The 15,383-nt window shown below is 37.6% G+C and overlaps 1 protein-coding gene across 2 annotated transcripts in view; it reads right to left on the minus strand.

The window, feature by feature from the left end:
• The window catches only part of FBXL17 (F-box and leucine rich repeat protein 17), a 491,291-nt gene that overhangs the window by 344,812 nt on the left and 131,096 nt on the right, over nucleotides 1-15,383 (minus strand). For both annotated transcript variants that reach the window (XM_081230861.1, XM_081230860.1), the window contains one exon: nucleotides 3,917-4,024. In XM_081230861.1, the coding sequence (XP_081086987.1) occupies nucleotides 3,917-4,024 (108 nt within the window). The remainder of the gene's footprint in view (nucleotides 1-3,916; nucleotides 4,025-15,383) is intronic.

The raw sequence follows: 15,383 nt of genomic DNA on the forward strand, positions 1-15,383 counted from the left end.
AGGCATAAAGATGTCCATAATATTCGCTTGTTATCCTTTTAATATCTGGAGAATCTGTAGCTATGTTACTCCTCTGAGTCATGGTATTGGCAATTTCTCTCTCTCTTTTAAGTAGTCTGAATAGAGATTTATCGAGATTTATAGAGTTTATCAAAGAACCAGCTTTTGCTTTCATTAATTTTCTCTTTTCTTTTTGTTTTCCATTTCATTGATATCCACTTTGATCTTTATAATTTCCTTTCCTCTGCTTACTTTGAGTTTAATTTGCTTTTCTTTTTTCAAGTTTCATAAGGCAGAAGCTAAGGTCGTTGATTTCAGACCTTTTTTTTTTTATACAGGTGTTTGGTGGTATTTAAAGTAAGTACTTTAGTAGCATCACACTAAATCTGATGTGTTGTGTTTTCATTCTCATTCAGTTCAAAATACTTTCTAATTTCTCTTTTGACTTCTTTACTCATGGGTTATTTAGGACTGGATGAGCAAGGAAGGGAGAGCATACACCAACCTCTGGGGTTTTCTATGCAAGTTCTCTCCACCCTGGTACTCTGTCCTCTGAATTCTGGCTATCCTGGTCTCCCTGGACTTTCGGTTCTGTCTCAACTCAGATAGTCTGCTGAGTTTTGCCTGGGTTTTCCCTCTCTGTGCTACAAGCTGGAAACTCTTCCAACATATTAGACGAAGGCAAGCATAGGGCTTCTCTTGTTTGTTTCTTATATCTCAGGGATCACTGTCCTTGGTTGTCTGATATCCAGTGTCTTGAAGACCATTGTTTCATATATTTTGTCAGTTTTTCTAGGTTGTTTCAGGGAAGAGAGTAAATCTGTTCCCCACTACTCCATCTTAACTGGAAGAAGAAATACAGTTCTGTTTTGTTTTCTTTATAGATCATTGTAAACTCATGACTTTTATACATTTGTTTTAATCCATTTCAGCCATTTTCCTTTTTGATGCTCAACGTATCCCAGCTTAGGCCAGTGAGAGGCACTTCATGTTGGCTTTTGGGTCCTCTGACATGCTCCTATTAGTCCTTAATGTGGCAAATGATACTTAGGCACTACAGTCTAGTCACTAGGGGTTAACTATACATTTGCATTTGCTGAACTTGTTTTTGAAAAGTGGGAAGGAGAGCAAAAGTTCAAGATAGAAATATTTTACATTTATAAATAGGTACATGGCAGTGAAAAGAACACACCTGTGTTGGAGGAAGCTCAATTCTGCCGGACACAAGTCATTAACACTCTCAACTGTTAGAGACCTCAAAAGTTCTTATCATTGCTTCCAAACCCACTCCGGTAAAGCTGACTTTATCTTCTCAACCTGTGGGCATTTCAGTCTTGGCTACTTCTGGACTCTCATTTACATACTCACAGCAGCTTAGAAGGAAGGCCTCTTACTTCAATATTGCTTGATATTAGCAGAATCTATCTGAAGACTAAGGGTGTGTCATCAATAAATAGAGTCCAGCCAAGACTCAGAGCATCAAAGTAAAATTAAGTCCACAAGACCACAGTAATAGAATATCAATATTCTTCCATTTATTCCCAATCTTCTTTCTTCTTGCCCTTGATTTAACAATCTAAGATGTCACAAATCCCCAGTTTTCCCTTCTAACTTACTAAAGACTTGACATTCCTTAGTTTCAGTGACAGCCACTCACAGTCCCGTCCAGGCCAATGACTCAAATTCAGAGATTTGTCTGGCTGTAAGAAACTCTAGAGATAGATCACCTAATACAGGCACATCTCTTCATAGGAGGAAACTAAGGCACAGGGATTTTATGGCACCTGCTTCTAGTAGTAAACTTAGAGCCAGAGACTTAGTAAAGTAATAACTTGGAGAGATTTTCTAAATCATATAAAATTAAATGTATTTATACCAGTAACTCTCAACACTCTGTATCTCATATCTCCCTAATCATTTATTTAAGAATTGCATACCATGTTGATAATAAATTATTTAGAGCTATATACCATGATTATAATAAGGGTAACACAACTTTCTAGGAACATTTATATATTTACAAACATTTTGTGAATGTAAATTACATTTTGTATAAATGTCTTAGTAGAAAAACACTGTCAGAATGCAAATATTTTAACAAAAAAGCTTTTATTTTATTAAAACTTGAGTTCTACCCTTGGTTTTCAAGAGATAAGATAACTAAAATAGCTTTGCAAAAGTTATGCATGTTTAAAATGCTATCTTGCCTTTACCTGAATCCATGAAACTAAGCAATATTATGCCACAAACCAGTCTTCTCATCAAAACAAATACTGTGCTGAGCAAGAAAGATGCTCCTAAAACGCTGTGGACCAGCTTTGATATGAATCCAGTATATTCTGACTGCTAACAGGCCAAAACACCAATCCTGGTTATATAATCTTCAGAATAATCTTCTCAGCAAATTAAGCCTTCCAAAGCTGACATTTGCTGTCACTGCTATTTTGTCACAGAAAATAATTCTGATCTTTTAAGTACCAGTGTACAATAATTTTTGGCCATCTCAGAATGCTCAGGGAAGCACTTACTGATCTAATAAGTCTTGTTTAGTCTTTAATGAGTACAATTTCAAGTGATCGTAAAAAGCCCACATATGGTCATTATAACCCTTGTTGTGCACAATCTGTTCATCCAAAGGCATTTCTACTCTACACCATAAACAGCATTAGATGTGACTAGAAAAACAGTCATCTACCAAAATGTTCAGGCCAAGGTTATAGAAAATGAATAAAAAATTATGGTTACATATGGTCTTGGTTACACTGAGATGTTTTGATAGAGCAATAAGAGAGAATAACGTGCCTATCCTCTCTGCTGGCTTTAGGTTCTGATCCTCAAAATATAATTAAAGCTGATCAGTCATTTAAGACACAGAACAACCACAGGCTCTGTTTCAGATACACTAGACTAGAACAGTGATTTGATTTTCTTTTTCAAAGTTTGCTCTGATTTTCCAGCAATTCAGATATTGTAGCACCTATTTTAATAATAGTAGCTAAAGTTTACTTAGCACTTACTGTGGTTTTGATACTGAGGCAAGCATCTTGCATATATTACTTCAATTAATTCCCTGAAAAATAATTTGCTCACTTAGGTAATAAATGGCAGAGCCAAGATTCAAACACGAGCTGACAACAGAGCCCAGACTCCTATACACTGGGCCTTATTGCCATAGATCTAGGTAACTCATAAACATTTGCTCTTTTCCTAGGAAGAAAGAAAAACATTATATCCCGCTAAACTGTAAGCTTGAAGAGACCTGACAAATTTCAGATAATACACAAGTAAATTTTATAGTAGCCAGTTTTCTAAAGCATGTATATAAGAATTAGCTCCTAATTATTTTAGAACTCTGAAAAACAGCAGAGATGACACAATGAAAGGGAGAGATTACAAAGGAACTGGTATTTTCATTATTGCTAAAATATGAGATTTCATATATTTGGTATATAAGTAAACTCTCTTTAATATAAAGTTAATTTTTGACATACATTTGCTTCTCTTTTCACGTTACATACTCAGCTTAATCATATGCACTGACCATATGCACTTCTTAGAAGACAAATGCTCAGAAGAGCTAATGATATGGGACCAGTGAACACTTTCATCAAAATATCTTCTAACACAATACATTAACATCTCAATATGTTCTGTCATATATATCAGTTTCTTTAATATATATATTTCATAGTCATTAGCAAATGAAAAAGCAAAAAAGTTTCTTGTTTAAATGAATGTACCATTTCAGAAAGGATAGATTTTGTATTGTTGCCTTAAACTGATTTTAATTTTACCAAACGCTACTTACACTTCTATAATGGTCTGAGTAGTCCTCATTCAAGTATGTATAACATTGCTAGGGCACTGATATGAATGATACTCGGAAAAACTAAGGAGACGTAGCCACGGTTCCTACCTTGGTTAGATGAATGACTCCTTTAGAAGTAACTGAACAACCCATGAAGCCAACGTACTGAAGTTCAGGACAGTGCTCAGCAAATGCTTTCACCGACTGATCTGTCACCTAGGGAAGAGACATGAAGAAAGTCAAGATGGCATTACAGTGAGTGAATTTAAAGATCTGGCTACTGCTAACTCCCTCTGCCTTACCTTGCATCATTAATATTTCCCTTTCCAATGGATCATTTGAATCCATATACAGCCATGCTGCAATATGTCCTGTGGGATTTTTTTAAAATCCCCCCTCAACCCCACATCCCTTTCTATCACCCCACGTTTGTTTACTTCTTCACAGAAAGTGTCTCAGAGATGTCAACACTATCTACCTCCACTTCTTCACATCTCTCAATAGATATGTACATATTTTATTGACATACACTTCACAAACTACAAAATTCACCCCTTCAAAAGGAACAGTTCAGTGGTTTTTAGCAAATTCACAAGTTGTACAACCATCACCAATATCTAATTCCAGAACATGTTCCTCACCCCAAGAAGAAACCCCATGCCCATCAGCAGTCACTCCCCTATTCCAACTCCAGCCTCCAGCCCCTGGCGACTTTCTGTCACTATGAATTTGCCTAGTCTGGACATCTTTTATAACTGAAATTGTACAATTGCTTCCTAAAGTGCAACAATGGTCTCTTTATAAGGTTTCTCCCTACAAGTGTTTCTTCCAAGAAATCTGGTTTTGCCCCTCACTGCTTCCAATTCCTCAGATTTGGATGGTGTGATGGTTAATTTTATGTGTCACCCTGACTACACCACGAGGCACCCAGGTATTTGATGAAACATTATTCTGGGTATGTCTGTGAGGGTGTTTCTGGATGAGATTAACATTTAAAACAGTAGACTGTGTAAAGCAGATTGCCCTCCCCAAGGTGACCACTCAACCTTAGTCACATCCAATCCGTTGAAGGTCTGAATGGAACAAAAAGGTTGAGTGAAGGAAAAATTGCTCACTCTCTCTCTCTTTCTCTCTCTCTGCCTTGTCTTCAAGTTGAGACACCAGTTTCCTACCTTTAGACTCAAACTTGGACTGGAACTTATATCATCGGCTCTCCTGGTTCCTATGCATTCAGACTCAGACTAGAAGTACACCATCAGCTTTCCTTGATCTCCAGATTGCCGATTTGGGGACTTCTCAGCCTCCATAGTTACATGAGCAATTCCTTACAATAATCTCTTTTACAGACACACACACACACACACACACACACACCTCATACTAATTCTGATTCTCTGAAGAACCTTACCTAATGTAATACATATTAGAATCCCCTGAGGAGTTTAGTAAAATCTCAGAGCCAAAAGGGGTGTGGTCCAAGAATCTGTATTTTTAACAAGCCCCTAAGTGACTCTTAGGGATGTGAAAACTTGAGGCCCCAGAGCTGCAAAGAAGTTACACTGACAGCTTTTGGCATTTCTACATGGCCCTGCTTTAAACAAAGGGCAGACTGAAATTCCTTTTTTTGTCTCCCTCAACCTCCAAAAACTTTCCATGTATAAAATTATCTTCTTATAATTGTGCTAACATTTTCTTCACTGTTCCACAAAGTTGTAGTTTATTAAAGAAGGTCCAAATATTCTCTATCATAGGCTTAATTTCAGATTCACTTTCCACACAGTCAAGATGAAATCAACAAGTTAAACACCACTGTTAGTTTTTCAAACAGCAGTGACTTGCATCTCCTTTGCATTAAATTTAATATGGGTGACTCTTACTTTGTATCTTCCTTATCTATTCTGAATAGATATTGGAAAATAAACGTATGTGGGTAGCATTAATTCTGAAACAACCCAAGAACATTTTTCTAAAATAATGAAACCAACAGCATCCATGGTACGTCTGATAAAAGATTAATTCTGCCCTCAAAAGTAAAGTATGCTTCAGCAGATTAAGAGTAAGGGTGCCATTGATAAATTAAAAATGGGCCTTCCTGACACTCAGCTTTCTAAAAACATTATGTTAACAAAGAATATTTAAGGCATTAAAACTGCCTGAAGCTTTAGTGAAAACAAACCTATTAAAAAGTGGGGTGGGGGGGGAAGATGAGAGAGAGCAAAGGTTAAATAACTATGGCCATTTGGTTAAATAACCCTGCCTAATCTCGCTCTAACATCAGGCCTCTCCTAGGTCCATCTTCCAAAGGGGGAAGAGGAATTCAGATAAGGATTAAGGACACAAGAAAGCTCAAGTCCAAGGTGTTAGAGCTTTCAGAGAGAAGAAAAAAAGGTATTAAAATGTGCTTGGTGGGTCTTTCTCTTTCAGCTCAAGGAATCAGAATAAGAGAGCTCGGAGGAGCCTCCAGCATCAACAGAGTCTTATAAGCCAAACAAAACCAGAGTAAGTCCTTGGAGTACAGAAACACTCTTAGTAGGCTTATATGTGTTTTAGGAGACTTAATAAAAGGCCTTAAACTTAAACAGTTGTGCAACCAACACCAGGATCCAGTTGTAGAACACTTGCATTGCACCACCCCCAAAATTCCCTTTATCCCTTATGCCCATATGTTCAATCACAGCTCCCACCCCTAGACAACCATACTTTACACATCCATACCTGCCTTTTCTAGAAATTTCATATAGAGTTCTATCATAAGTAGTCTTTTGTATCTAGCCTCTTTCACTAGTGTAATGTTTTTGAGATTCATCCTTGGTGTTACATGTATAAGTAGTTGGCTCATTTTATTGCTGAGTAGAATTGCACTGTAGGACTATACTACATTTTGTTTATCTGTTTACCAGTTGATAAACATTTTAATTGTTGCCAGTTTGGAGCTTTGATAAATAATGCTTCTGTGATCATTCACATACAAGTCTTGGTATGGACATTATGTTTCATTTCTCTTGTGTAAATATCTAGGAGTGGAATTACTGAGTCATGTGATAAGTATAAGCTTAATTTTTTTACACATTTTTGGGCTTCCCTGGTGGCGCAGTGGTTGAGAGTCCGCCTGCCGATGCAGGGGACACGGGTTCGTGCCCCGATCCCGGAAGATCCCACATGCCGCGGAGCGGCTGGGCCCGCGAGCCATGGCCGCGGAGCCTGTGTGTCCGGAGCCTGTGCTCCGCAACGGGAGAGGCCACAGCAGTGAGAGGCCCGCGTACCGCAAAAAAAAAAAAAAAAAAAAATTTTTTACACATTTTCAAAATCGGGTTGTTTTCTTATTAAGTTGTAAGAGTTCTTTATATAACTTGAATACAAGTCCTTTATCAGATACTCGTTTCACAAATATTTTCTTCCATTCTGTGCCTTGTCTTTTCATTTCCTTAATGGTGGTCTTAGCTCTAACATTTAGGTCTATGGTGCTCTTGGAGTGGATTTTTGTGAATAGTGTGAAGTAAGGTGAAAGGTTCTTTTTTTTTTTTTTGCATATGAATTGCCCCAGCGCTATTTGTTGAAAAGACACCTGTAACGGTTTGATTTTGAAGGATCATACTTACTCATAGACTGTGGGAAAAGCAGGCAGTAGAAAAGAATTCGTATGCAAAGAGAAATGTGGCTCAGGATTTGGAAAGTAGTATCGGAAAATCAGGGGGGAATGAGATCAGCTTGCAAAGCAGATTTTGATCTTTTAGTCAAAGCTGTGATGGAGAGAAGGAGGACGATGAACCTCAGATTCAATAGTGTCATCTCTTCACATGACAGAGGTAGAGAAGACCGTCTCCTTAAGCTGGCATTCTAAAAGCCAGCCTATACTTTTACAGCGGCATGGAAAGCATGCAAGTGCATTTAGTGTTACAAGGTGGAAAAGCCCTGGTGATAAGGAATGTCTATTGTGCCTTCAGAGTCACAAGAACCAAGAAAAGCCTCAATAATATAAACACACACAAAGATTCCTGTAGAGCTTCCATTTGTGAACCTTAAGGGGGCCTTCTCTAGTTGCTAAACCCTAAGCAAATGAAAACCAGAAACACAGGGGGCAGTGGGAAAAGGAAAATGTTAGTTCTCATAAGCTCTTGAAAGCTGCACTCAGAAATCCTTTGAGGGTGGTTTCTTGTGAGATCAAATGTGGCTACAAGAGAGAAACCTCTCCAGGAGGTAGAAACAATAGGCCTAGAAAATTTTAAAACGGGGCAAATGTAATAGCCACTGTGTTAGAGGTGTTCATACATGACTAAACTATTCTGGGCTAGAAGAAAGAGAAAAAACAGAAGGTGAGCAGTACAGGGTCACTCTTTTTTTTTTTTTTTTTTTTTGCGGTACGGTGGCCTCTCACTGTTGCGGCCTCTCCCGTTGCGGAGCACAGGCTCCGGTTGCGCAGGCTCAGCAGCCATGGCTCACGGGCCCAGCCGCTCCGCGGCATGTGGGATCTTCGCGGACCGGGGCACGAACCCGTGTCCCCTGCATCGGCAGGCGGACTCTCAACTACTGCGCCACCAGGGAAGCCCAGGGTCACTAATTTTGCTTGGAGAGTTATTGTTTACAAAATTTTTTTTTTGAATTGTTGAATCTAGGGATTCAGTCTCTGGACACAGCTCACTCTCTTGAGGTTTGGGGTACTAGCAGCCAAAGAGTTTAAGAGAGAGTAGATAATAAAATGGCTATATTTACTAAGGCCTTACTGTGTGCCAAGCTAAGTCCTCTCTATGCATCACAGGAGATCCTCATAATAGCCTCGAGAGGCAACATTATCCCCATTTAACAGGTGACTAAAATAAGCCTATTAGAGATTGACTTCCCCAAAATCAAATCACTAGCAGGTGGCAAAGTAGGGCTTTAAACTTTGGTCTTTTAGGTTTTGAAACCCATGCCCTTTAACTTATACACACTAGGTTGTGATTCATTTCATGGTGCTACTTTCACTCAAAAGCAAATTTAAGGCCCTCCCTTTAGCCCCAGAGAAGTAGAGTGAAAAGGATCAAGGCACAGTAGGTCTACTTTTTTAAGGAATTTTCTGAAGAGAAGTGCTACCCTTGATTACTTTTTTCAATCTCCTATAGGTAGACCAGGTGTGCTGCCAATGCCGTGGTAGTCCTGTATATCCTGAGAACCCTCTCAAAAGAGGAAAGCATAGGAGAGGGCTGGGGTAGTCTAATTCAGACGTGTTGAAGAAGCTGGATTAACGGTAGTGAATTATAAAACCACGTAAGTAGAACCTGATAATCCAGGAAAGCACTTTCACCTAAAAAGGATTAAAATTAAAGAATAAGAAAAGAAGGATGGGAGAAGCTTTTACAAAAATTTCAGGATTCTAAATAAAGAGATGCAATTTATTCTTATTTTAAGACAAAGTTTTCTTGGAACATGGGAGGAGAGATCTATCTTCATCAGAGTAAGACTGAGTCAATGAAAAGGGTTTTGTAATCTGCACTGAAGATTCACTTTTGGAAATGATGCTAGCATATCTGGGGAGGAAAGGAATTTGTAGTATTAACTCTAAAAAGGTGGAGCAATCTTTGGACATTTTTATACTGCTGGCATCAAATAATTGTTTTGTGTAATCCTACATGAGTATCCTAAATAATATAAAAGTATTTTGTGACCTTGCTCAGAAAAAAAATGTTTTCTCTAGACTTCACCCCAAACCTACTAATTCAGGACCCAGAAATATATACTTTTAATAAGTTCTCTTAAAGAGTCTTATGAAATCCATCCAGAAACAGTCCCATAACTAAATCTAACATTCACAACTAACTAGACCCTCCAAATATTAGTACTGAAGATGACCCTGGGTATACATGGGGCTATCTCTTTGCCATCTATACTGATACCACAGACCACCATGGTCCAAGACATGTCCTCCTTCTCCTGGACATTTTCAATAGCTTGCACACTGGACCTCTTTCTGCCACTCTTGACCCCGCAAATCTGTTCTCCACCCATCAAGCCACAGTGATCTTTTTAAGTGCGAATCTGATCATGTCATTCTGCCATTCAAAATGTTCCAATGGCACTAATTACTCCAAGAATAAAATCCCAACTCCTCTATAACCTACCAGGCCCTGCATAATCTGACTCCTCCCTAACTCTTCCACCTGTTTTCATCACCCCACCACCCCCTACCCTTGCTCACTAAGTGGTGTTCTCCCCACCTATCCCATTCACTGCACTAAGCCCAGTGCTTGGCACAGGGCCTGGCACACAACAGGGGCTCCAAAATGAAAAGGAATGAATGAAGTCCTGTCTTGATGCATGTTAATGCCTTGTTTCGATGTTGAAAAACAAGTCCTTTTTAATGCTAAGAAAATTTGATCTGTTGATCTTATTGGTTCCAAGTGCCACAAAGAAGCCATGGCTAAGAATGGGATATACAGCTTTCAAAGAAAGAAACAGCAGCACTTTGATTCTGGAGTGAACTGGAAAACGAATGGGAGGAAATTAGCAGGGTGACTACCTAATCTCACTTAGGACTTTAGGACCAATTCAAGGCCTTCTTTCCACCTCCAAGGACAAAGAGCAACAGGGATCAAGGACATAGTGAGTCTCCTTCCTAAAGAATTTTCCAGGAAGAATGCTAACCTCATTACTTTTATTCGTGTCTTTCAGCCAGAGTGGTCCGTGGGCCTATGGGGTGCCCTCACCTTCTGAATGCAAAATAAAGCCAGCATAAAGCAATCTGCTTAGGCTGGGTTCTAACTGAGCTTTATAACCGAAGGGCAAAAACATTTCCATGTGTTCCAGTTCAGCAAATTTCATGAGACTAGAAGAGTCATATGACTCTGGACAGAAGTCAGCTGGAGTAGAGTTTGGTTGTCTAGGTATCCCCTATTGGTTTAGGAAAGCAGAAGAGAACTGACCCCAGTAGTCAATGGCTAGAATCAGCAATACCTTCAAAATTGAAGAAAGCACATTTATAGTAAAGGGCTTATTTCACTCAGAGTTGCTCAGTCTCTTAAATCCCTTTAGTTCAACAAACATTTGAGTACCTACGATATGCACAATGCCTCATGTCAAGTACTAGTGCAGTATGAAGATGAGGTACAGAGAGCAGAGAGGAGACAGGTTGGGATATGAACAAGTATAACTGCCACGACTACTAGCGAGATCCCTGGGAATATTTTAGCCTGTGTACTGCATCCCAGTCTAGTTTAGTTCAGTTTCCCAGGACCTTCTGCCTAGATCTGAATCCAAGTTTGAAGAGGTGACTAGACTATGGAGGGCTGAAAGCCTTGCAGAATGGTTATGACTTGATATGGGAGGGAGGGAGGGACGGAATCTATTTTATTGGTAACATGAGTAATATCGGGATTAAAAAACTGTAAGGTCCCCTTGAGTTCCGGCATACTGCAGGCACATAATTGATGGAGCCATTCATTGAAGACTCTAACGGAAGGGTGATAAAGGGAAAGTTGTACTTCAAAATCCAGCAGGTGTACCCAGGACCAGCTACAGGGATATTCTGGCCTCGGAGAGGCTGCCAGTGGACTATGGCTGCAGCAGGGTCCCTGCCCCCACGTGAACAGTAGCACACCACACAGAGGGGTACCTCAGTGAGGCCTAGGCACGTGCCAGAGTCAGAAAGCATCCACGTCTAACAACAGACAAAGAAGTGCTATGTGAAGTACTGTGATGATAAAAGTCCCAAATGAAGAAATTTTACTTAGATACCAAGTAACCATACATTATACTTGTAGGAGCTTTAAAATGGAACACAAAATTTCTCCATTGCTTTAGTGGAGTCTTCAAACTCTACGAAAAAATTCCTTTTCATTTTCACCTTCCTTTGTTTTTCTGTATTATTTTTCACAGGGTGTAGTGTACACTTACAATTAAAGCACTAGAAATCCCCTCCTTTGAAACAGTATAACAAAAACACAAAACAAATTGGTACTGATCATATCAAAGGAAATAGCTAAATATGGAGACAAAACACTTGGTATAGATTCACTTTATAAATCATTTCATTAAGACCTTTTCACTATGCTCTTTATGTAATAAAATTTTCATATCGTTAGTAAATTTTAAAAAGAAATCTAAAATAATGTTATTTAAACAGAAATAGTTTTCTTTTAAACTATGTTCAGACAACAATATTTACTGAGCAAATACTATGTGCCAAGTACTGTGTAACATACAATGATTAAGACAGACTGCCCTCATGAAGCTTACAATCTAGTGAGAAGAGTAAATGTTAAACATTTATTACAAGTGTGATAAAGAAGATGTGGTACATATATACAATGGAACATTACTCAGCCATAAAAAGGAACAAAATTGAGTTATTTGTAATGAGGTGGATGGACCTAGAGTCTGTCACACAGAGTGAAGTAAGTCAGAAAGAGAAAAACAAATACCGTATGCTAACGCACGTATATGGAACCTAAAAAAACGGTACTGATGAACCTAGTGGCAGGGCAGGAATAAAGACGCAGACGTAGAGGACAGACTTGAGGATATGGTGGGGTTGGGGGAGGTGGGAGAGGAAGATGGAATGAAGTGAGAGAGTAGCACTGACATATATGCACCACCAAATTTAAAATGGATAGCTAATGGGAAGCTGCTGTATAGCACAGGGAGATCAGCTCGATGCTTTGTGACGATCTGGAGGGGTAGGATAAGGAGGGTGGGTGGGAGGGAGGCTCAAGAGGGAGGGGATATGGGGATATATGTATACATATAGCTGATTCACTTTGTTGTACAGCAGAAACTAACACAAGATTGTAAAGCAATTATATTCCAATAAAGATATAAGAAAAAACATTTATTACAGGTGTGATCACTACTTTAATATAATCATTTGCAGTAGTCAATGAATTATTACTTTCTATATATATGCCATAATTACATAGTACACGTAGAAAGAAGACAAAAATATGACTAAAAATTATACTCAATTATTACAAATAAGATTTTTCTCAAACATTTTAAGCTATTGTATGCCTGATATCATTATACACCTGATATCATTTCAGTAGCAAGCTAGAATATGTATTGCTTTTATATATCATGAGAAAAATAAGGATTATTTAAGAACTCATATTTACTAATACAACTTTGACTTTTAATTAGCATGATACAACTATTCCATTAAGCAAATCAGAAGCACAAAACAGTAAAATTTTTTACCCCTTTATTATGAAAAATTTCAAAAATATAAAAAAGTAGAAAAAACAATACATAAAACTCCATTTACCAATCATCTAGCTTCAATAGTTACTAACTCATGGCCAACCTTATTTCATTAATAGCCCCATCCACTTCTAAAACATCACATTTATCAGTAAATATTTCAGTATATTTCTAACAATAGGCTCTTTAAAAAATCAGAGCCATAATACCCTTATCATTCCAGCAAAAATGTTCATGTGAGACTTAATATGAAAAATGAACTATGTATAGTTTTATAAAGATAACATTCCAACACGGTAATTTAAAAATCTCATTAAAAATTTACCACAATTTTATAAAAACTGACCTTTTGTCAACAAAGGGCATTGAGATTCATAACTAATCATTTTCTAAAAGTCTAAAATTCCATTAGTGTCCAATGAGAATCTGATCATTTGATTGCTTATTTGACCTTGCCTGATTTTTGCTCATCCTGTCTTGCTTAATGTTAGTCTGGGTTTGGAAAAGTCAGATTGGCTGATAAAAAGAGATTTATAAGTTATGCATTAAAGTATTGTGAAAGGGAAAGACACTGGTCCAGAACTAATGGCATAGATATTTGTCCCTATTCAAAAGATCTATGATAAGTTAGGTATGACTCAACCACTTTCCTTTAATATGCTGACCAAGTTTCTTTGACGAATACTGCTTTATTTTATTGAAATAATATTTGGGTAATGTAAATGAAACAGAACAATTAGTCTATTCTGCATCTGCTCATCCTTTAATTAATGAAAGGAGTAATCTAAAAAGAAATCTACTAACCTAACAGCCATAGTTGTATTCAGCAATAATATTTACAAAGCATTTTCTAGTACACATATACATCTGTCCACTCACCCAGTTAGATAAACAGGCAGGTGTAATTTCCATTTTACAAGTGGAAGAAACAGAGAAGTTAAAGTAATCTGTACAGGGTTACATAGGAGCCCAGTACTCTTTTCATTAGAACATAATATACTTAAAATACAACCAAAGAATCTATATGAGCACTAACTTTGAGACCTTAAACATAATTGATAATAAAGTAGTTGCTTCATAAACATACAATTAATTCTTTGGTCATATCACAGAAAATATGTTTTAATTCTCTGAAAATAAAGCCTCTTCCATTCTGTCAAGCTTTATTTCATTCCTAAATAAAACTTTTAAATTAAGAGATATGGTTAGTTTGAGGATTCATTTCAAAGAGTATAAGGAGAAAATCATAAGAATATGACTGAAGGCTACATTAAATCCACCAGACAGATCACTTACCAAAATTTGACTGTGTGGATGTATCATGAGTTATGTAAGAAAACAGGAAAAAACAGAAGTAGTAAACACAACTTGAATTCTGAATCATCTAACTTTGATTGAGGTTTCATCGCAAAGGGTGAAATGAACTTAAGTCCCAGAAGGCTAACACACAAAAAAACAGGGGAAGTACTCTGAATAGCAGAAGAGCTAGTTAGTATTTCGAAATGCACTTTAAGATTCACAAAGCAAGGGAAAAGCCACCATTATAAGGTAACTTAGACTTCCAAACCATCTGGGTTCTCTCCTTTTCTATATAATTGGGCATTCTCTGCTTCCTTCCTCAACCTCTGCCTGAATATCTCTTCCTCTCCAGGACATTTGCTGTCCTTCCCCCTTTCCTGTGTTTCCATCTGTCACCTTACCTCCTTTCTCTGGTTCTTCCCTTTCCTTTTCCTCATGTTTCTTCTGAATCTTTTATGCCCACTGTCACACCTTTCTTAACTGGCTGGTCATAATATGGAATGAAAGCATTTCAAATATAATTATTGTACTAATTTCAAATCAATGATATTAAACTTTTTATTTATCTCAAAAAGAAATATAAGATTATCTGACTGCATGAAATCACTGAACTCAGACTGGGCTGCAATCCAGCTCCACATCTTACTAGCTTACTACCTTAAAGAAGTGATCTGTTTTCCAAAAAGTGTGAAAATGAGATAGAAACCTAATGGGGTTCTTATGAGCATTCCAAGAGAATTCCCATGTGCTGGACACATACCATACAAAGTGCTTAATAAAGATTAGTCACTACTCAATGTATACACTTCCTTTCCCCAGTTCCATGGAGCTGTCACTTCAAACATGATTGTACAAAATTAACTTTTATTCCTATCATTATACTTGATAGAATATAAAGTAGCATTTAATGATAGTCTCTGTTATGATATGTCCCACCTACCTACCACTGGGCCATTAGAAATAGAAATGACAAAAAAAAAAAAAAGAAATAGAAATGACAATACATAAAGTGTCTATTCTATACTTGTTCACCAGGCTGAAGTTATGTATCAATGGAAAAATGTAAGTTAAATGAGACTTTCATTCAGTAAAATAAAAGTAAAAAGTT

This window comes from Mesoplodon bidens (genome assembly GCF_964165515.1).
Source record: "Mesoplodon bidens genome assembly, chromosome: 4".
Classification (NCBI taxonomy): domain Eukaryota; kingdom Metazoa; phylum Chordata; class Mammalia; order Artiodactyla; family Ziphiidae; genus Mesoplodon; species Mesoplodon bidens.